This window comes from Dermacentor variabilis, chromosome 8, assembly GCF_050947875.1.
Source record: "Dermacentor variabilis isolate Ectoservices chromosome 8, ASM5094787v1, whole genome shotgun sequence".
Classification (NCBI taxonomy): Eukaryota; Metazoa; Arthropoda; class Arachnida; order Ixodida; family Ixodidae; genus Dermacentor; species Dermacentor variabilis.
This window is the reverse complement of record NC_134575.1, coordinates 22,757,129-22,779,266: the sequence shown is the minus strand read 5'-3', so window position 1 is coordinate 22,779,266 and position 22,138 is coordinate 22,757,129. Positions and strand designations below refer to the sequence as shown.

At 48.0% G+C, this 22,138-nt stretch overlaps 1 protein-coding gene and 1 long non-coding RNA gene across 2 annotated transcripts; one reads left to right on the top strand and one right to left on the bottom strand.

Annotated features, from left to right (window-relative positions):
• The first annotated feature begins 5,140 nt into the window (after positions 1–5,140).
• On the top strand, positions 5,141–10,984 carry LOC142591317 (uncharacterized). Its single transcript, XM_075703644.1, has one exon. It carries the CDS (start codon positions 5,141–5,143, stop codon positions 10,982–10,984), a length of 5,844 nt encoding a protein of 1,947 aa, XP_075559759.1.
• Positions 10,985–14,761: 3,777 nt separating this feature from the next.
• Positions 14,762–21,511, bottom strand: LOC142590955 (uncharacterized). The gene is made up of 3 exons (XR_012830293.1): positions 21,346–21,511; positions 17,167–17,281; positions 14,762–14,976 (listed from the first exon to the last, which is right to left on the bottom strand). It is a non-coding gene; the product is annotated as an uncharacterized LOC142590955 (long non-coding RNA).
• Positions 21,512–22,138: the final 627 nt, after the last annotated feature.

The window sequence follows — 22,138 nt, the reverse complement described above, 5'->3', positions numbered from 1 at the left end:
AGTAAATAAATGTTGTATAAACAGGTTATGTGGAGTTTCTTGCATTTACGAAATTAGCACAAGTTAAAACACTGCTACACTTTCAATAAACACTAGAACGATTACTGCACATAAGTTACCAGCGTTTATTTCGTGTTTTTGCCTCTTCAGTGTTTGTTAATTCTTAATGTTCAAACATTGGTTTTTACTTTTTGTACATACTATCCTCTACAATTTTTATTCTCATTTCTTTTCTCCATGCGCAGTAGCGTGTCAGAGATCACGCGGTCCGATGATCACTGAGACTTTGCCATCGGAATACGTTTCATTATTTCACATATAACTCTTCACCACATGAGACGGCCGACTATTTTCCTTTTTACCTTTTGTTTGGCCGCGAACCTGTCCTCCTCATTGACGCATTGCAACTTCTTTTGTGACCTCGAGTGATGTGCTCACACGTGATAACTTCGGCTGTGCTGACATCACGTGATCGATCACCCGCAACAACATGTCCGTGTTCCAGGTTGCCAGTTGCGGCTATTCCTACAGGAAATGACCCTAATTCCTTGTCTTCAGGCCCAAATCCTTGGTCTTGCAATAGGCACGTTTTGCTTTGTCAAAGTCTCTGAGAAGCTCGCCTCGCGCTATCGCGGCCCTAACCACGTCTTGCTTCCAGTCACCGACGTGACACATGAGGTGTCTCCGGGGCCCAGACATCATCTTCTGTTGGACTGGCGGCTCAAATTTTTCATGTTTCCCCTCTCAGGGAGTACGACGCTGCTACTAGCTTTTTGCCATAGGAGACACAGGGACGGTGCTTTTGCCATAGGCAGTTGTGACACGGCTGCTGTGTGCATCGACGAAGACGACAACAGTTTTTTTTTTGCAGCCACACTTTGCTTGTGCTTACCTTCGCCTTGACTTCAGGGCTGTGTCATTTTTCCGTGCGAGAACATATTACATGGCTCACTGCATGGCAATGCCTTTATCAGTAAGCCGGGGCAGGAAAGACGCGGCACGAAAACTTCACACAAATTACGTCTGCTTCATGCAACTAAGAAAAAAGTGGCCACGGTTAGGATTCGGTTCTGTGCCCCACCACCACTGCTACCACTCCGTAGCCGAGACCGCTAACCACCCCTCCAGCACTGCACTGCGGCCACGGAGCAACAAGCGGCAGTAATGATACATTCATCTTCGAGGCTGCGCACGTGGTTGGGTTGAGCCTGGCGGGCGATTATATAGCTGGCGCTTGATAGGAGTGGGGCCTCTGTCATCGCTACGCAGTCTTCATCATCCCAAGTTGAATTGCTGACGCGTACATCATCAGGCGAGACACTAAAGCGTGGTCGGAGGAGCCAGTTTACTTCCTGCGAAGTATGATACCATCGCGACGTAGCGATGGTGTCCAAACAACCTTCCTCACCCAAGTCCTCGACAACGTGAAAGGCATAGCGAGTGGCTGTGGAACGAGCACGGCCAATTGCAGGCAATAACGCGGTGTAGCGAGCAAGACAGCAGCGGAAATAGCGACAAGCGGAGCAGCGGCGATAGCAGCAGCGGGAACAGCTCAACATTACACAGGGACACATAACGCAGCGGCAATAAACTGGGCAACATATTGCCCCAATACTAAACTCGGCGGCGTAACTTAGCGACATAACTCGGCGACGCACTCACGACAAGTAATGCTTTCGGACTTACAAATCTTAAGAAATGCTTAGGTGACCCCATAGTATTCTGGAATGCGTTCTTGTTAATGCCACGTATCTCCGGTAACGGAGGTCAAACTGTTTAAAAAAAGGCTACGAGATACGATGATAGAAGCAATGGTGGTTTGTTACCAACGGCCTTTCCCACACTGATGCATTTTTCTGTTATCATTGAATAGATAATATGTCAGAATTAGCTGCCTGAAGTTATGTTATTTCCACAATTGCGTAATCTTGAATGTCAAATTGAGCACCTCAGTGTACACCGAATGAAAAGACCGCTACAATGACGCGGACTAAAGGAACAAGTACGACGGACAGGCTGGATAGCTGGATAGGATGGGGGGCGCCTGTCCGTCGTACTTGTTCTTCTTTCAGTCCACTTCCTTGTAGCGCTCTTTTCTTTTCATCAAGTATGTTAAACCAACTAGCCCACATAAAGCTTCTGCTACATCGAATGGTCAGGTGGTGCTAGTGAATAGCAAAACTTTCGTGTTGGCTTCGACCAAGGGGAAGCTATTTGTCTACAGTGTAACGGAAAGCGCTGCTACTCCCAAATCCTCTTGATGGAGCTGCGTGGCCGATAGAGCATTGTCACGTCAACCAATGAGATCGTGACTCCTATATATTTTCGCTGCACGCAAGCATACACGAACAGTACATTGCTATGTGAACGCCCAAACCTCGAAAATAGCACTTCCTCAACCCTTCGGAGAAGGGCTTCAAAAACTGAGACGGCACGTGGTGTAGCAACTTCATTCTCTCGAATTCCGGAGTGAGAAAGACTTACTAAATCTCCACCCGGATAAAAGGTGGTCAGCGAAGCGGCAGCCTTAGAGGTTCTAAAAGACAAATGCTACGTACGTGCTCATCGCATGCGTGAAAGTCACAGCAAAAGAGCCCAAAGAAGTTGTTGGACTAAAGAAACATGAATATGAACATGAACACGAACGTTCATGTTTCCCAGAGATATCACGTCAACGCTGGCCGGTGCAGTCGCGCTGTAGCAGCTGGAAGATCAAGAGATCGATTCCTGCCAACATCCACTCCACTCACACTACTGATTCTTCTCACGTTTAGCGAGGACTGAGTACCAGCTCGCCCGTTGGCTCCTCCCGGCGATGCTGGAAGCAACGATGTAGAGGCAAAAGGGTAGCTGAACAGTAACGGGAATGCCGCAGAGGGTACCGCAATCCCAGGAAAGCAGGCGATTCTGATCGAAGCGCTTCTGGAAGGTGTACGTTACGTACGGTTCTCACTGGGTGAATTCCTCTTCGTATTCCATAGGAATGTATTGAGCGGTCTCTAGATTTTCGCTGACACATACACAAGCCTAACCTTGTTGGAAATATTTACTCCGCCATGTTTTTCCTTTAGTCTACTAAAGTATGCTCTTATGGCATATATATCAGCACTCAAGAAGGAACCAGTAAATCAGTGCGGTGACAAGGTTACCGCGGGTCGCTGACTGGTAGCGGGACGGATTATGAGTTTGTAGACATTGTTTGCGGAGATACAGATATTACACCCTGCTCAATCTTGTGATGATTTCCGTCTGGCTTTGTATTTAAAATGCCCCTCACCACGTTCCATTGAAAACACTTTTCATACACTGTAAGCACTAAGGGGCCGTCTAGGGAACGTTTTACCAGAATATTCTTTTTTATAATTTCGCTATGGGAAACCAGCGCTGGAGCTTTCGCGACGCCTGCAGCGCCGCCCTGGCGGTCAGAACGTGCACTATGCAGCCGCTACCGCGGACGAAAATTGCTACTGGTAGTGGCGTTGCGTGCCCTGAAAGTCGAAGGAAAACAAAAGGACGCCGACTATACTGTTGCGTATACAAGTGCCACAACTATGTCGGGATGAGGGAGGATGTATCCTTCTGCGTCTAGCTTTCCATCTAAACCCTACGAACAAGAATAGAGGCGGCGTTGGATCCAAGTGGTCAGGCGAGCGGAGTAAGTTCCCGTCTTGTCGCCCGGTCAAGCGGTGTCGGGCTGGTTTCTAAATCGAATTTCGCGTGTGTGCTTGGTTTATTCGATAGTTAAGACGGTAAGCCGTGGCAGACGGTACAAAACAGCAGAATCTGCTGTCGGCATTTCGTCGGAAACAAAATGAGGAATAGCATGCACCATCCGGCATATGTACCAATCATTTTTCCTTCGTAATACCACCGCCAAGCCCCTTCCAACGTCACCGCACCAAGCGATAGATACGAAAGGTAAATATTATCCATTCATTGCCAAGAATTATGTGGGAGGGGAGCTGCCTTGTAATACGAGTTGTGTGCGCGTACTGCCGGCGCACGCGCGACTAAGCTGCCTATGTGTTTTTAAAAATGCGCATGCGGATGAGGACTCGGCGCTGAGATGCATCCGCTAAATTTATGCAATTAATGCTAAATGTAGCCAGCATTGTTACGGATCCAGCAGCGGAGCACTCAAACATTTGCTTGCGCGAGTCAGCTGATGCGATAAAGCTTTCTTCTCCATTGACTGCTGTGGCGGAGTAAGATTAGAATTTTTAATGTCTAGCCAGAGAAATATGGAATGTCTTCAGGCCAACTAATACTTCCGAAACCTTAGCGCAGCACGACCGGAGCCGTAGCTGCTAGATTTGCGAGGCAGCTAGGCGCAACCGTTAAAGAAACACACGTGCTCGCCGCGACACACTTTGAAAAATATATAAAGCTTAGAAAGCTTCTTTCGTCATTTCTTCACTTGATGGCGCTAGCTTCTTTACGAAAACTGTTCACTTGAAGCGGCGCGAAAACGGAGACATACGAACTATATAATACGGCCGCGCACGTGTGTCTCGTCTGGTCGGGACGCTGGAATATGCCGCGTTTCGTCGCCAGGGCGGCGTGCAACGCACTCTTTTCGACGCGCCGCCTATCCAGCGCTGGTTCCCCATTAGAAGATAGCAGATATTGAAGTGTCGTGTTTCCTAGTTTCCTGGAGGCGAGCTTCTCTGCCTACCGTGATACTTGCTTTTTTTTTTTCTTCGTTAGTGTGCTGTCCCGTGTCCATTTCAAGTTTCCCGCCCGGGCGCCGCCTTCGTCTGCGAACATTGGACTCCTCTCCCCTCCCTTCTTCTTCCTTCTCCCCGTGCGCCGTCACTCTCGTTTCCTCCCTCTCGGATTGCATTGTTTACGCGACCGGCGCCTCTTTTGTTCTTTCGCGCTGCACGACTGTGGCAGCACCGCGTTTTTACGAGTATGTAAATGCACAGGATAAAGTTTTAATTTTCTTGGTGTTTGCGACTCGTTAACTATCTGAGGAGTGGCCGCAGCCCCAACGCGTGCCACGGAATCAGAACAGTAAAAACGCGATGAACGCCGAGTCGGCATCCCACGCGCGTCTCCAAAGCGCCTAGGCTTAGGCGGCTCGGCTCGCTGGCTCCGCGCTGCGAAGCTCCGTTTTCGCCTCGCAGCCACACACGGCATGGCGTCGCAAGACCGCAAGTCGCCCGCTGCTCAAGTGAGTCCGGACCAATCTCGTCTCGCATGCTCTGAGAAAATGGCAAGCTCTGTGCAGTCACGGCATTCGTCGCGCTCAGCCCGTTCGGAGCGTTCGACCGCCTCGACAACGCCAAGCATGCTCGCCGCCAGAGCAAGAGCGGAGGCCGCCGCGGCGCGAGTGCAGGCTTCTCTTATGAAGAAAGAAGCCGCGGTGAAACTGGAAAAGGCCAAACTCGAAGAACAAGAGAAAAATGCGGCCGCGGAGATCGAACGCAAGAAAGTCGAGCTAGACACCGAGTTACATGTGTTGCAGTTGGATAGAGAAGCGGCCGCCGCGGAAGCACAAGCAGAGATCCTGGAGGCTGCCGTAGATCAGCACGGCGGGGAGCATCACATCTGTCGGACTGTGGAGGAGGCATCCGAAGACCGCGCTCAACGTACCTTTGACTACGTGCTTGACCAGGCTCACGTGCGCATTGGCCCGCGCCAGCAATCGCAGCGGCATGACGGCGGAGAGCATTACGTCTTTCAGAACGTTGATGAAGCAGCTGAAGACCACGCTCCATGCACTCCTAGCGCTCACAACCAAGGAATCGCCCAGAACGTTGCTCGTCAGCAGGGAGATGAAGCTAACGCCCCAGAACTGACCGCCATGGCAAAGTATCTGATTCGACGCGACCTTGTGAGTACTTCACTTACGAAGTTTGACGACTGCCCTGAGAACTACCGGGCGTGGAAATCTACATTCAAGGGAATGACACGGACTCTCGAGGTTACGGCAAGCGAAGAACTTGATCTTCTCGTGAAATGGCTTGGTGCCGAGTCGTCGAGCTATGCAAAGCGGCTGCGTTCCGTGCACGTCGACTGCCCCGAAGCCGGGTTAGATGTAGTTTGGGAAAGACTTGAGGAATGCTATGGTCGTCCGGAAATTATAGAAGAGGCCATCTTCAGGAGAATCGCAAGTTTCCCCAGACTGTCCGACAAGGACACCGAGAAACTGAGAGAGCTGGGAGACCTGCTTCTTGAAGTTGAGGCTGCAAAATGTGACCCTCAGCTGACTGGGCTTTCCTATCTGGACACGGCAAGAGGGGTAAACCCCATCGTAGAAAAACTGCCGCAGCGCTTGCAAGACATGTGGATAGCGAAAGGATCGAAGTACAAACGAGATCATCGGGTCGCCTTTCCCCCTTTTTCGTTCTTTGCCAGCTTTATCAGGGACCAAGCGAAAACGAGAAATGATCCTAGCTTCAAACTCAACACTGCAAGTGGCACCCCTTCAAGGCTCCCAAGAGCAGACAGATGGGCTGCGAATGACGGCACGAGAAGAACGCCCATCTCAGTGCAACTGACGGACGTGGAAGCAAGCACCGACCATCCGCCCTCAAACGCACCAAAGTGGCATGATACAACCAAGTATTGTCCTCTGCACAGGAAGCCTCACCCCCTCCGGAAGTGTCGTACTTTCCGAGAAAAACCGCTGGATGAACGAAAATCTCTGCTGAAAAATTATGGAATATGCTTCAGGTGCTGCGCTTCAACAGACCACTTTGCAAGAGACTGTAAAACAGTTCTCAAATGTGACGATTGTGGTAGCGAGAGGCATGCCACAGCACTTCATGCCGGAAATGTCAACCATAAGTCTCCTGCAGCTCATCACGACTCTGAAGATGTAGGTCGAGACCAAGATTCCGCACTTGAAGTGTCATCAAAGTGTACGGAGGTCTGCGGTCAAAGCGGCGGTGGCAAATCCTGCTCTAAGATCTGCTTGGTGAAAGTTAGTCACCCGACTCAGCCTCACAACACTGAAAAAATGTATGCCATCTTAGACGACCAGAGCAACAGGTCCCTTGCAAGAACAGAGTTCTTCGACATTTTCGGGCTCAATGGTGACAGTTCCCCCTACACTCTAAGGACATGTGCTGGAACTGCAGAGGCGATAGGAAGAAGAGCATCCGGCTTTCTCATTGAGGACATTCATGGCTCCGTGAAGCTACCCTTGCCAACGCTCATCGAGTGCAACGAGATGCCTAACAACAGGAACGAGATTCCAACACCGGAAGTGGCATCGCATCACCCCCATCTCAGAGCTGTAGCTAAATTCATTCCTCGTTTGGACCCAGAGGCCAAGATTCTACTTCTCCTCGGGAGAGATATCCTCAGAGTACACAAGGTTCGACAACAGCGCAACGGACCGGCTGATGCTCCATTTGCTCAGAGACTGGATCTGGGATGGGTCATCGTGGGGAATGTCTGCATAAGTCGAAGTCGCCCACCGGACTCTGTGAGCAACCTCAAAACAAACGTCCTTGAAAATGGACGTCCCTCCATTTTCGAGCCATGCCAGAATCATTTTCTTGCCAAGGAGAAGCTCGCTGACACGCAAGGGTCGACAAACTGCTTCCAACCAGCTCAGAACGCTGCTAGGAAAGACCGCTGTGGCGATGGGGTCGCTGAAACGCTGTTCCACACAACGAAGGATGACAACAGACCTTCCCTTTCCGTCGAGGACAGGAAGTTCTTGAAGCTGATGGATGACGAGTTCTCAAGGGACGAATCCAACAGTTGGGTAGCACCTCTTCCATTTCGTTGTCCAAGACCTTGGCTTCCGAATAACAAGTGCTTGGCCGAGTCACGCCTCACTGCTGTCCAACGGACCTTGAAGAGAAAGCCGGAACTGAGGGAACAATTCGCGAGCTTCATGGAGAAGATGTTCAAGAACGGCCACGCCGAGGAAGCTCCACCGGTTCGAGAGGGAGAAGAGTGTTGGTACCTCCCCATCTTTGGTGTTTGCCACCCACGAAAGCCTGGGGAAACACGAGTCGTGTTCGACTCCAGTGCACAGTTTAAGGGCCTGTCTCTAAACAGTGTGCTGCTTACCGGTCCAGACATGATCAACAGCCTGCTTGGGGTGCTCATCCGATTCCGGAAAGAGCCAGTGGCCATTACTGTGGACATTAAGCACATGTTCTACTGCTTCCTGGTACGAGACGACCACCGAAATTATCTGAGATTTCTGTGGTTCCGCAACAACAACATCTACAGTGACGTGGTAGAGTACCGAATGAAGGTACATGTGTTTGGAAACAGCCCTTCACCAGCAGTTGCAACGTACGGGCTGCGGAGAACAGCACGAGAAGGAGAGGAAAAATTTGGCAGCGACGTCAGGCAGTTCATTGAGAGGGATTTCTATGTCGACGATGGGTTGAAGTCTCTCTACAACGACGAGGACGCCATCAGCCTAATACGCCGCACGCAACAGATGTTGGCCGCATCGAACCTTAAGCTCCATAAGATAGCCTCTAACTGCCCTACAGTGTTGGAAGCATTTCCAGAAGAAGACCGTGCCAACGATTTGAAGGATCTTGACTTGAGCAATGGCTCACAGCCGATCCAACGCAGTCTGGGAGTTTCTTGGAATCTGAAGAAGGATGTCTTCACATTTACGACTCCATTCCAAGAAAAGCCATTCACTCGGCGCGGTGTCTTGTCAGTGGTAAATAGCCTGTACGACCCACTTGGGTTTGTTGCTCCAGTCATCGTTCAAGGAAAGTCCCTCCTCCGAGAGCTAGTCGCTCTGACATGCGACTGGGACTGCCCACTTCCTGACGAAAAGAGAGCCGCCTGGGAGGTGTGGAAAGACTCCTTGCAAGTACTCGAGCAGCTGGACATACCTCGCACCTATGCCCCTGCCTCACTCACTACCGCACAGTGGAAGGAACTGCACATATTCTCCGACGCATCAACGAAAGCTGTGGCTGCAGTGGCGTACCTCAGAGTGACATATCCAGATGGTGCGTGTCATGTCGGGTTCGTCATAGGAAAGGCTAAGCTAGCACCGCATCCGGAACACACCATCCCAAGGCTTGAACTGTGCGGCGCAGTCTTGGCAGTGGAGCTAGCAGAACTCATCAGTCGTGAAATAGATATGGAACTTGATGCTGTAAACTTCTATACTGACAGCAAGGTCGTCCTAGGCTACATACATAATGAGACGCGAAGGTTTTTTGTGTATGTCAGTAACAGGGTGGAACGCATAAGGAGCTCTACACGGCCAGACCAATGGCACTACGTTCCTTCTGACATGAACCCTGCGGATCTAGGAACCAGGTCTGTGCCAGCGGCCCAGATGGCAGGATCGACCTGGCTGACAGGCCCGGACTTTTTGTATCGTCAAGAACACTGCTCGCAGGTATTGAAGGGCAAGTTCGACTTGGTCGATGCGGACTCCGACACGGAGGTGCGGCCCCAGGCAAATGTTCTCGCAACCAGTGTGGACGTGAAACAACTCGGCAGCAAGCGGTTCGAGCGCTTCTCAAGTTGGATTACGCTGACTCGCGCAGTTGGAACGCTCGTACGGCTAGTGGACAAAATTCGGGGCACTTCTGAAAACGTGTCAAACTGCCCGCGTAACAGCTCATCTCACCAAGTGCGACCTTCTGCAGAACACCTAGCCCGAGCAAAGGCAGCCATTATTCTATCTGTCCAGAAGGAAGCCTTTTCAGAGGAGTTCAAAAGCTTGCAACGAGGAAAGCGACTACCGAAGTCAAGCCCTCTGTGGAGACTGGATCCATGGGTTGATTCCGACGGTCTTTTGAGAATCGGTGGCCGACTGGGCAGGGCCAACCATTTCGACCAGCAAGAGCAGAAGCCCATCATCATGCCAGGGCGACACCATGTCACCACCCTGGTTGTGCGGCATTATCACGAACAGGTCAAACATCAAGGACGCCACTTCACTGAGGGAGCAGTCAGGGCAGCTGGGTTCTGGATCGTCGGAGCTAAGCGTAGCATCGCCTCATATATACACATTTGTGTTACATGTCGCAAGCTAAGAGGAAGGCAGCTACAGCAGATGATGGCAGACCTGCCCGCAGAAAGACTAAGCACCGAGCCACCTTTCACTTATGTCGGACTAGATGTATTTGGCCCGTGGCAAGTCACGTCTCGTCGCACCAGAGGCGGTGAGGCCAACAGTAAACGGTGGGCCGTACTCTTCACTTGCATGAGTATCCGTGCTGTTCATATTGAAGTAATCGAGAGCATGGATACCTCAAGTTTTATTAATGCGCTCCGCAGATTCTTTGCCATAAGGGGCCCGGCAAAGCAACTGAGGTCTGATTGCGGGACAAATTTTGTTGGAGCATGCACCGAACTAAAGGTGAGCACCACTGGCCCAGACCACGAGAAGCTAGGAACATTCCTGTCAGACCATGGATGCACTTGGGTGTTCAATCCCCCTCATGCTTCTCACATGGGAGGAGTGTGGGAAAGGATGATAGGAGTCACACGGCGAATTTTGGACTCCATGCTTCTTGAGAATACCTCTCGTCGCCTTACTCACGAAGTCTTGGTAACCCTCTTGGCAGAAGTCTCAGGGATCATAAATTCACGACCCCTCGTTCCTGTCTCAACGGACCCCGAGTGCTGGGAAGTGCTGACTCCGGCAACGCTTCTGACCCAGAAGGTCGGCGGCAACACAGTGCCACCAGTCTTTAATGACAAAGATATATATCGGCGACAGTGGCGGCAGGTTCAGTGGCTGGCCGACGTCTTTTGGTGCCGCTGGCGACGCGAGTTCCTTACCACCCTGCAGAGTCGTCGCAAGTGGCAGACCCTAACGCGGAGTCTCAAGGCAGGTGACCTCGTCCTCCTGAGAGACAGCCAGGTTCACCGCAACGAGTGGCCCATGGGACTCATTGTGAACGTTATCGCGAGTGCGGACGGCAAGGTGCGAAAGGTGGAGATCAAGACGGCAACACGGGGAGTGATCAAGACGTTTCTCCGTCCTGTGACCGAGACAGTCCTGCTTATTCCGTGTGAGGACTGAAAACATCATATAGTGGTTATATGTATAACCAGACGGGGAGTGTGCTGTCCCGTGTCCATTTCAAGTTTCCCGCCCGGGCGCCGCCTTCGTCTGCGAACATTGGACTCCTCTCCCCTCCCTTCTTCTTCCTTCTCCCCGTGCGCCGTCACTCTCGTTTCCTCCCTCTCGGATTGCATTGTTTACGCGACCGGCGCCTCTTTTGTTCTTTCGCGCTGCACGACTGTGGCAGCACCGCGTTTTTACGAGTATGTAAATGCACAGGATAAAGTTTTAATTTTCTTGGTGTTTGCGACTCGTTAACTATCTGAGGAGTGGCCGCAGCCCCAACGCGTGCCACGGAATCAGAACAGTTAGCGTGTACTAACAATATTTCTTCCCTCCATTTTCCCATGCCAAGATGGAGGAATCGTGGTACTTTTACGCCGCGTTCGTTGCCTTCTTTCTACAGCGAAGCTGTTTATGACTGTGGCTTCGCGCATTCTTGTTCTGCGCTTGTAATAACCGTAGGACAATACGACGTCGGTACAATACCGGGCCGATCTGCGGCGAAGGTGAAACAGGTTTGAAGCACTCCGCAACATGCAAAAATAAGTTTGATATTTTGGATCCACATACAACCCGTAACATGTATTCAGCTGATAAGAACTGATACCACACTCTGACTCGCGTCGGCCATGTCTACGTTCGCACAGCCCTCTCGTTGTCGGCGTTCCAAGCGCTTGCATATCTACTTGCCTTCTCTTCCGCTCTCCCGTGGGGGTGCTTCCGTCGAAACGTCACGCCTGTCTAGTTTCCTCTGGAGTCTCGAAGCGGCGGTCCCGTCGTCAACGCGAATGTATATAAGGGCGAATGGGGTCGTAAACTCGTTCAAAATTCTTTGTAACCTCTGTGTCGTGTGTTAAACAGCTTCACTGGTCATCGACCTTTACAGAGTGGAATGGATTTTAATTTTTTCTCTTCCTCTTTTTGATGAGCGACGGAATTGGTATGGCGGTATTGCGTGTTGCGCGCTCACGGAATTACCGAGGTCACGTGTACTAACCCCTAACATTGCAGTCTGTTCGTTTTACGCAGAGTAACACGGAACACGGAACGTGTTACTTTGACACTCTGACTGGAAGCGGAGCTCTCTCGAGAAAAAGGGCGCACGGGCTCCCTTTTGAATTTCAGTCTGTTTTCGCACCGTGCAGCCGCTTCATATTTTGTGAATGAGATTTGCTCCCACGTGATCCGATCCCTGCATTTGTCCCTTTACAAAGGCCGGACGAAATGGAAGGCGCTTTACGGTACCACCCGCTGAAGTCCCCTTCGTCTTACTGATAAGTGAAGTCAAACATAAATATGGCAACCGGCATGTGGCATCTACAGCGGTATGATATTTCTTGCTCGTCATCATTTATTCAAAACCATCGTATGCGTTAATTCTTACAACGGCTGCGTAGCCTACCTATGTTTTCTTCCTTTCTCCAGCATGCAAACTTGCACTACTGTGCCAACGCCAATGCGGGACCTTGTTCCTATCGCCTTGAAGCGCCACGTCCAAAGTTGCCCACGCAATTTGTTATTGATGCGAAAGCATCAAATGGCCCATTGCCGGAGTCTGTAGCCTGAGTCAAAGCCGGAGTCTGTAGCCTGTAGCAGCGAAACAGAACCGAAAACCCCATTGGCTGCGACGCCACGTCACGAGCGCGCCTCGACCGAGCAGAGCGGACGAAAGGGAAAAGCTGCTTGCGTTTTGGCGCGCCAGGTGTTGCATTAGGGGAGAGGGCAACGCCGCGGCGCCACGTCACACTCACTCTCGGAAGGTCGCGTTATTCGTGCGTTCCTTGACCGCGTCGGCAAGGCCAAATGAAAACGTGCCTTGCGTGTTAACGGGCTCGCTTGCCCGCGAAGAGTTTCTATAACTCGAATGAACGTAGGAACAGAGACATAGGAAGGAACAGGAACGTAGAAAAAGCAACTTTCCTTCCTTCGCAATTATTGCAATCAATTATAAAATTGTGCATATTCTGCAAGCCTCTGACACACAAATAGGTAAATAATTAGTCTGTTTTTGTAATGAGTTATCAGAAAATGCACAATACTTCATCATATTACCTTGTTCTCCCTGCGGTAGAGTGTTGGTTGCCTTGTAACTTTGTAGAAATCTCCACCACCCATCATGATTCCCGCATGACGCGGCTCTTGACACACACACACACACACACACACACACACACACACACACACACACACACACACACACACACACACACACACACACACACACACACACACACACACACACACACACACACACACACACACACACACACACACACACACACACACACACACACACACACGCACGTGCGCGGACATGCGCATGTTTTTTTGTCAAGATAATTGACATGCTTCACTTGGAAACGGTTATTTGGGGAACTTTATGCCCGGGAACCGATTTTCAAGAAGATACAATCTATATAGGTTTCGTCTTGTTATGATGCATAAATTGTAGTGGTAAATGTGTCGCAAAGGAAGGCATGTCGATCTCAATGATTGATCAGTAAATAGTGTACAACGATAAATTGGGGTAGAAACTCCTCACAGGACAAATTAAGATATGACAACGATGACGTGCTTCGCGAGTTTGGCACGAGTGCGCCAAGCGTCGCAACTAAAAAAAAAACGACCACAAGTAAATGTTAAATTTACGTTTTACGTCGCAAAGCCACAATCTGAATATGAAGCATGCCGTAGTGGGGCGACTGCGGTATAATTTTGACCACCTGGGTTTCTTTAACATGTACCTAAATCTAAGCCGTTTTCGCATTTCGCCCCAATCGAAAAGCGGCAGCCGTGGCTGGGGAAGACACATGTACCAATCGCTGATGCACACGAGGTGCAAACGGAGGAGGACCAGAAAGACAGGAAAGAAGAGGGTACAGAGCCCATCCCCCTACGTGGGTACGTGCCATAAGTTGATGGCGACAACAACAACCGTGAGAGCGGCAGGGAAGTGTCAACAAGAAGAAGACGCGTTGGCTTTTGATATAAGAGAAGGCGGTTAGGGCGCAGAGGTGGGAGCTTGACGGGCGTTTGAACCCGTGCTCACGAGGCCTCTACTTAGTTGGCTCTGCATTTCGCTACGACCTGGCGTCTTCTTCGTAGCAGTCTGTGGTCGGCCCGGTCCTGACGGCTCTCCCAAAGCCGGGCGACGAGGCGTGGAAGAGCAGGTCGCCGAGTGCCTCGGCCGGTATGCTAAGGGCATCCACTCGATCGCTGCATGTGTTCTGCGAAGCCTGTGACGTCCCGTTGTGAGCACTTCTCGACTGCAAAGTGACCGTCGAGCGCATCGTCATGTCGGTCGTCTGTAACCGGCTACTCTATTCTGACTCCTGTCTCATTCCGTTCGTGCCACCCAGAACTGGACCGCTCAAAGGCCATCATTAGAGCTAACTGGTGAAGTGTTTATTTCCTTGTGATTTCCTTTGCTTTTGTTTTCACTTGATAACTTAGTGCGCTCCCTGCTGACTCCATAGCTTGTTACTGTATGTTATGCCGTAACCATTCTTCTCTATTACATATGTAATGTCAGCGTAACACAACTCTTTGTTTGCGTAGTGTATTAAAACGTGAGTGTTGGCTTTATTATTCATAAAGTCATCTTTCGTGTTTTTGCCAGTGGTCTTGTCTTGTATTAAAAGCGGCGTAGCACAGTACCTCAGATGCGTGCGTTTGAAGGATCTCTAAAAATAACACGTGACAGTATTATACTTAAGTCTAGTACATCAAAATATTTATTTCTTGCTTCACTTCGTCGGAGGGAGGGAGGTGGAGGGGGCAATAATTTTGCCATGCGGTTGGCGTCTGGAAGGTCTGAATAGCACCAACACCGCCTTCACTTTTATGAGCACACCGTCATCGGGCAGCAGCGAGGATAAGAAGCAGTGGTGTTTTCCATAATACTGCAGTTTTTATCGCCACTTGGAAATGGGGCAGGGTCGCTGCAACTAGAATGAAAGCAAATGAAGAAATGCATTGTAGCTGCTGGCTACATGTGCTTTCGCAAAATTATGCTTGAGTTAAAATATAAAAAGAACCTAGAGGAAACGTAGAGGAAAAAGAACCTTGCACTCTACAGTATTGCGTGGTAGATTTGAAAGCGACACGCTGCTAAAGTTAGACCACCTTTCTTGCGAGACGGGACCACTGTCAGTCAGAAACAAAACCCGCGTGGTGTCCCGTAATTACTGCCCCGATTTTTGAATACGTAGCGTTCTTTGGCTAGGTGTCCGGGATCACTTTCTGCTCGGTCGCATTCGTCCTTCTCTTTCGTGTCCTAAAAAACCCACACCGCCATCTAGGCTGGAAGAGCTGAATTTCACAAAGTTTCTTATGCCTACCGCCACCTACTTGTGGGCGGAGGGACCTCCAACGGGACATTCTGCCAGCCAGCAAAGGAGTGATGGTAAACACGGATATTTCCCTGAAATTCGTCCTTCTGGTTTCAACCGTCTTCGTGACTTTGTAAACTCATCACTTCTCATCATTCCTGTAAACTCATTTTTTCTTATCATTTCCCCACTCCTGTGGACTTATTCTGCCATAGGCTTTCATACAGGTATACTGAATATACTAAACATAAATCTGGCGTGACATCTGCTGAAACAAGCTATCCATTATAGGTACTAAATATATTTTTTCTTACACATGGCCCTGCTTCTTTGAAAATCAAGACAGTGGCGTCGCACGGGGTGTGCTAGCATCACAACTTTTCGTTAAGGCTGCTATGTTACCTGGAACGCGCACTGTTTTTAGCAGAATGGAACACCCTAAACATGAGGCGTACTGCACTATACGAGAGCCTGAACGGTAGCTCCCACCTTCAACCGGACATCTTTTAAGTGAGGCATCACTTCTGTGCTCTCCATAGTACAAGGACTGCACTAATTGGTATGACGGACAGTGTTGCTTGCGATGTCTGGGGCTGCGAAGAGAACGTCGAGCCACTGCCCTCGATTTCAATCACGAAGGTGAACACTGTTCGACGCATAACTATGACTGGACGGTCGGCCGCTGTCCGTGCAGGCGTGACTCGAACACTGTCCTGGGGAGTCATTCTATAAGGGTAAAGTCGCACTGCAACACACCTTTATTGTGAACGGTGACTTCATAGATCCTACGGGTCTCCCTTCAACATCACGGTGCTGGTCTATGCTTCAGCCTGGTGGCGTAGCCTGAGACTAGCTATATATCTAAAACGTTTTCTTTCTTTTTCTGGAGTTAATGTCTCTTTTGCCCGTGCTTTCGTCATGAACCCAGTCTATTTGATGGGAAAGCGTGCTTTGTAGCTACGCGCATAACTTCTAAATCATTTGACCAACATGCTATCAACCACGTAACGCACATGATAAATCCTTGCAGAGCAAGCAGGCGCATGACTTCCTATGTTGGCATTAGCTGTGGTGGGTATACAAATACATCTGCGTCCCCGCGAGTCCATCACTTACAGGGACATTGTTCCTGTCCCGCTGCAGAAAATCACGCTCGCTATATACAGCTTTCCAATGGCTTTCGCACTGGCCTATTGCGCCACCACGTTCGCCACCAGCCGGACCTTCGCTGACTTACGGAGATTAGGTAAGCAGCTAGGAGTTTCGTTCTCGTTCTTTCACGCTTGATACGTCTTCTTACTTAAATACGGATGCATAAACCTCTTTTACTCGCAGAGCCATTCGCAGAAGAGTCACTGTAGCAGCGTTCACGGACTGGCTCAATGTATTTTCAATAAGCAAGAGGCCCCCTGCAATGAGTTTTGCACTTTGCTTCCGGAACGACATTCATTTCATTAAATGTCCATAGGGCGTTCACGCTGCTATTCCTTACCTAATTCGCATCACATTAGGCAAATAGCGACAAAAGTTAGACTTCTCAGAAATATTTCACCTGGAACGCCTGAAACACTTCATAGCTGAATGAGGAAATGCAGTTCTTGACAAACGATTAGTAAGGTAACAATATATGAGGTAGTACATGAAAACCAGCATGCAAAGTTGGTACATATATTACCAGCTTCAAAATGCGAGCAGCTGTGCAGCCTGAGTAGCTTAATTTGTACCACATTGCTACCTAGCCTAAACGGTTACTAAATCCTGACACGGTTTACTATACTGATAATTTGAAAGCAACAGAGCACTCACTTTTTATACCAAACTGTCTTGCTCGGCCCCACGCACAAGGGTCTGCCTATGCAGCTATTGGTTGGTTTCCCATAACTTCCACTTGGGATGCTGATATTTCTGAACAGACAGGAATCTGAAAATGTGTACAAGTGGGTTACCGCACCATGTCGGTTGTCATGATCGACAAATTTTAGCTAACATGCTTATGTAAAAGGCACTGGTCTTTCACTTGTTTGGAAAGGTGGTATAGTTTTGAGTCCCCTGTCGCATGCATTGGCACTTGAACAAGACAAACATATTTGGAGACACTGTAGCAGATAAGAGAAAGTTGTTGATCTCGGTATTCAGGAATAATGTCCCACGAATAAACGCAAAATACGTTCAATTTCTCGGTAAACATAAAACAGGTCGCCGTCAACATCACCGCTAATTATCGTCAATACGAAGCAAACAATAGAAATATGCCTTTACATCGACATCGATTTCCATTTTTTCTGCAATTTTGATGCTGCCATCTGATGCTACTATACTATCGCGCAGATAAATATAACATCAGGTATTTCAGAAGTCCACGTGAGAAATGTATGATATGAATGGATGTGCAGAAATGGCAGGACATTTATTTAATGTGCCATGAACTTTAGAAATCCTCACTTTTTATGCATTTCAATAAAATGAATAATTTCTGGTTTCATTTATAATTCTCTGGTTTCATTGTCTGCCTGGTTAACGCGGTTGTTCTCAATGCAATTTTAGCCCCTACGTATCAGTTATTGTTTTAGCCTTTAGCCTTACCCATATATTTAGGCCTAGCTCACTACCTGGGTCATTATTATGAACATCATTATCACTGTCCTATTTTACATCTATCGCCGAACGTAAGCTTACCATTCAATTGTCACATGCTGCAGGAGGCCATGCCGTTCTTCCGCCTTAAATTGCATTGTTACATGAAGCCACAAAAGCGTCGGTCGTGCAAGAGTGCGTGTTCCGCCTAACTATAGGATAACCCCAAGCAAATTTCTAAAACAGACGCGAACGCAAAGCAGGCAGACACGAGCGCTTATAATATATATATATATATATATATATATATATATATATATACATATATATATTCTTGCCTTTCTTTGTGTGTGTATGTGTTCGCGTCTTTCCAGTAATTTGTGATTAGTTATCAATATGTGCTGGGCTATGCACGAACAAATAGCCCAGCAATGAGTTCTTCGAAATTGTGTTTACCTCTTCTCGGCACCAATTCTGTTACTCTGGCAGACTATCGATTTTCTGCTCTCAGTTTTAATCTTCTTCCGCTTACTCTCCATCTTTAGCTGGAAATATTGCAAATAATTTTCCATATTAGCTGAATGGAACGGCATTCCACATAAATTGCGGAAAATGCGTGATGGCTTTTCTCATGTCGCATTTTCTTTTTTTTTACTTTTTAAATATATATATGAAAAAGCATGTGGAACTGCCTCCCAGATATATGTAGCTTTGACGTGGAACCCCTTTCTTTTTTTTTATTGCGATAAAGACTTGACCTTAAGGCATAATTCTTGGTGCGTATATGTGTATTATATGTGTGCTGTGAGGCCTGTGTTGTGTATGAGTTGAAGCAATGTTTTGTGGAATCTGTTGTCATGTATCCAGCGGTCATAGCTTGTTGTCACACTGTAGCAGAGGCCGGCCTGCAGTAGGAGACGCGAGCTTTCCGATTTTAAACCAGTACATGTCCATATTAGGTGGTATGTATCTGCTTCCAACACAGGAACGGAACAGTATGGACACATAGCACCCAGTGGTAAATGCGACCAGTTCCACCTTGAGATAACAGCCGGTGTAAGGGCCACGCCGGCCCGAAGCCTCCTAAGGACAACTTCCTCCGCCCTAGTAAGGTTAAGGGGGAGGGAGCAGACACACGGTGGGGTAAGAGCGCTTGTGTCCTGCCGGAGAAAATTTTTACGGGCTCGGAGCGAGTTAAGGGGTTGAGGTGGGAGGGGAATAGGCGGAAGATCAGGATTAGGAGGGCAGTGTGTCTGCTGGTCAGCAGCAATGTTGTGAGGGTTCGCTGAAAGGCCTTGAATCCAGTGTACCTTGACGCAAGCAGCTGTTTTACTATTCATAGTGTGTATTGTCTCCCAGATTTACATCGCCTTATCAACCTTCCTGAGTTCCTGAATAGCCGCTAAAGAATCAGTGACGATATCCAGTTGCTTGATAGTAGGCAGCTCAGATGTCGCATCTTGCACAGCGTCATGGATGGCTTGAAGTTCCATTACTAGAGCTCTGGCTTCCGTAAATAAATAGCGCTGCTGGCCGCTGATGAAATTATGCGTAGTACTCAGGAATGATGTCCTTCCGACGTCTGGGACAATGGCAGCATCCGTATAGACTTTGCAGGTGTTAGCGCATGATGCATTGACGATATTGTGTTCGTCAATTGTACCTGTTGTATCGCTGCGTCGCAACTTCGTTGGCTTATTAGTTGTGATTCTGGTGAATTGCCAGGGAGGCATTAAATAGGGCTGATTGTCATTCCGATAGCCGCGTTGAAAATGAGCATGCAACGCAGCAACAGCGGGAATAAGTTGCTTTTTTATTTCACGTGCTTTTTCACGTTGCAAAATTAGCTCAGCAATTGTGTTGAGCTAGGCAAGTTCCTGTAAGTTTCGTATCGGAGTGATGCGGAGCAGTGCTGTGATTGTGAGCATAGCATTGCGATTAATCGTCTCCAACTGTGCTAGCTGTGCCAAAGTCAGCCGTTGAAATTGTGCCTGATACAAAATTCGTGATATAATTCGTGATATAACACGCGTGATATAATTCCAAGTACGGGTGTGTGAAACAATGTTCCAAATAATAGGCTGTTCCGATCCGCTTAGGTTTTGTTTTATTTTTTCCTCGTTCCCACTGCGTATACTTATGACCTGTTTATGTATTACATGTGCGTTCATGCAGTATTGATCGTTCATCCAAAACATTTCTAAGGGTGTTATAATGGCACCTCTCGCAAGCAACTAGTGGCCCAGCAATTTTTTTTCAAAACACGCTATCTTCCTATATGGATAGAAGAAGAAATGAAACTGTAACTATACCTTCATAAAGTAAATCGTTTGAATATATTTCTATGCGCCCTGCTACCTCTCCAGTGAAATTTTGCTTTTGAATCATTAATTTAAATGTTTCTTATTGCACCTGGGTAATCGTTCACTTATAATGAGGCTTTATTACCTTGTACTGTACTATAACCGCCACTCTTACCGTCAGAGAAGGCAGGGAAAGGCAGGGTAAGGGAGAAAAGACATACAAATACGAAACCGCTGGCGAGGCCACGCTGAAGTACACCCATCAACTCGCCTGGACGCCCTATATTTTGACGGTGTTTGCGTGGTGCTACTAATGGTTTCTAAGTTTAAAAAATAAACTCAGTTGTATACTAACAGTGCCCAAGTCTGAACTTATCAAGTTTCGAGAGATAGAATAAACTTTATTTTCCAACGGATAAGGTGATCTACCCACCCCCCGGCACGCAGCTTCTGCTGGGCCACAACGGTCCACATAGAGAATGACCCCTGAAATTCGTGACGCCAAACTGGCGTGCGTAGCGGCGCTAAGCTTTTTAACGCGACATTCATAAAATGGATATTTGCCCTTCAGTTTCTTTAGTAATAGTAAAGCAATGACTGGTGAAATTAGTAAAGGATAGCGATCTCGAAGAGAAGCGCTGACATTTCTTAACGAGGTAAAATGCCCTAAAAATTGTTTCCTTACTGGCGTAATACAGTATCGCAAATCGACTACCGTTTTCTATTGTCTTGGAAGGTATGGTAGCCATGCGGTAATGTTCTTTGACTGACATGAAAATCATCAAAGTTCCTTTAGGGAAAAGTTATGGTTCGAGCATACAAATGTCAAATTCCTAACGGAACACATAAGGCTACAACCTGCCCTCAGCATTGAAAAAAAAAAAAAAAATTTGATATTGTAATATTGTAAGCATCAGATACGACGAGGGATTGTTGGTTGCTCACGCCTTAGCTTCCGTCACTTCAGTAGCAATAAGTTATAGTTTCGTACCTAAATACGGCAGTCATTCAAGTAACAACAGGCTTGGATACTACAGAGGACAGATGGTTTACAAAGGGAGACAAAGCGGGCATTTTAGATGCCCGCGTTTGTACTTTGAATACGTACTGTTCTCCATGGGCACTTTCTCAGAAATCAGGAGACCCTCGGAACTACCACTGAAAAGCATTTTAGCTGAAAAAACAGCAAAAGCGCAGAGCACACATGCTAGGACGTGCATAATCGGTAAAATTTAACTCAGGGTTTTACAACAGAGCGAGATGGCAACTGTACCGGTCTGAGTTTTATTTTAAACACCAATATTTATATATACCCTGCGAGAGCTGAGATGCGAAGAATTTAGTTTTTTATTTCGGTTAAAGCTGCTGCTTTCTGATATTCTACGTTGCTTTAAAAATTGAGAAATGCACAAGCACATAAAGAAAGATGTCGTGGCGGCTCGGCTACATAAAGGTTTCTTCTTAGTTCATGTGAACTTCACTTAGCAGTACGCAGTTCCTTGACTGAGCTCATGGACGAAATCATTTATTATAATATTTTACTAATAATTCAATATTTTATATATAGAATCCACAGAATAGACGTCAAAGGCTGAAGAAAAATAAAGGGGCAATGTCCGGTACACCACATTAAAGAGCATGCTTACTGAGAAAGAAAAAAAATCGCGTTTTAATGTCACAAGAGAAAAGGCCGAGTCTTCAAGGGACTGACAACCAATTGTTATGGTACCAGTTCCTTTACTGCAATGGCAAGCTTACTAGTCTGAGCCCCCAATCATACAGTCGTACTGCGGAAAACGCCGCAGAACATTCTTTATATGAATTTTCTGATCTGCGCTGAGATTGTAGTCGTGCTCAAGAAACATTTTAGAAACAGTGATAGGCGAGTGTGATAGCGATTA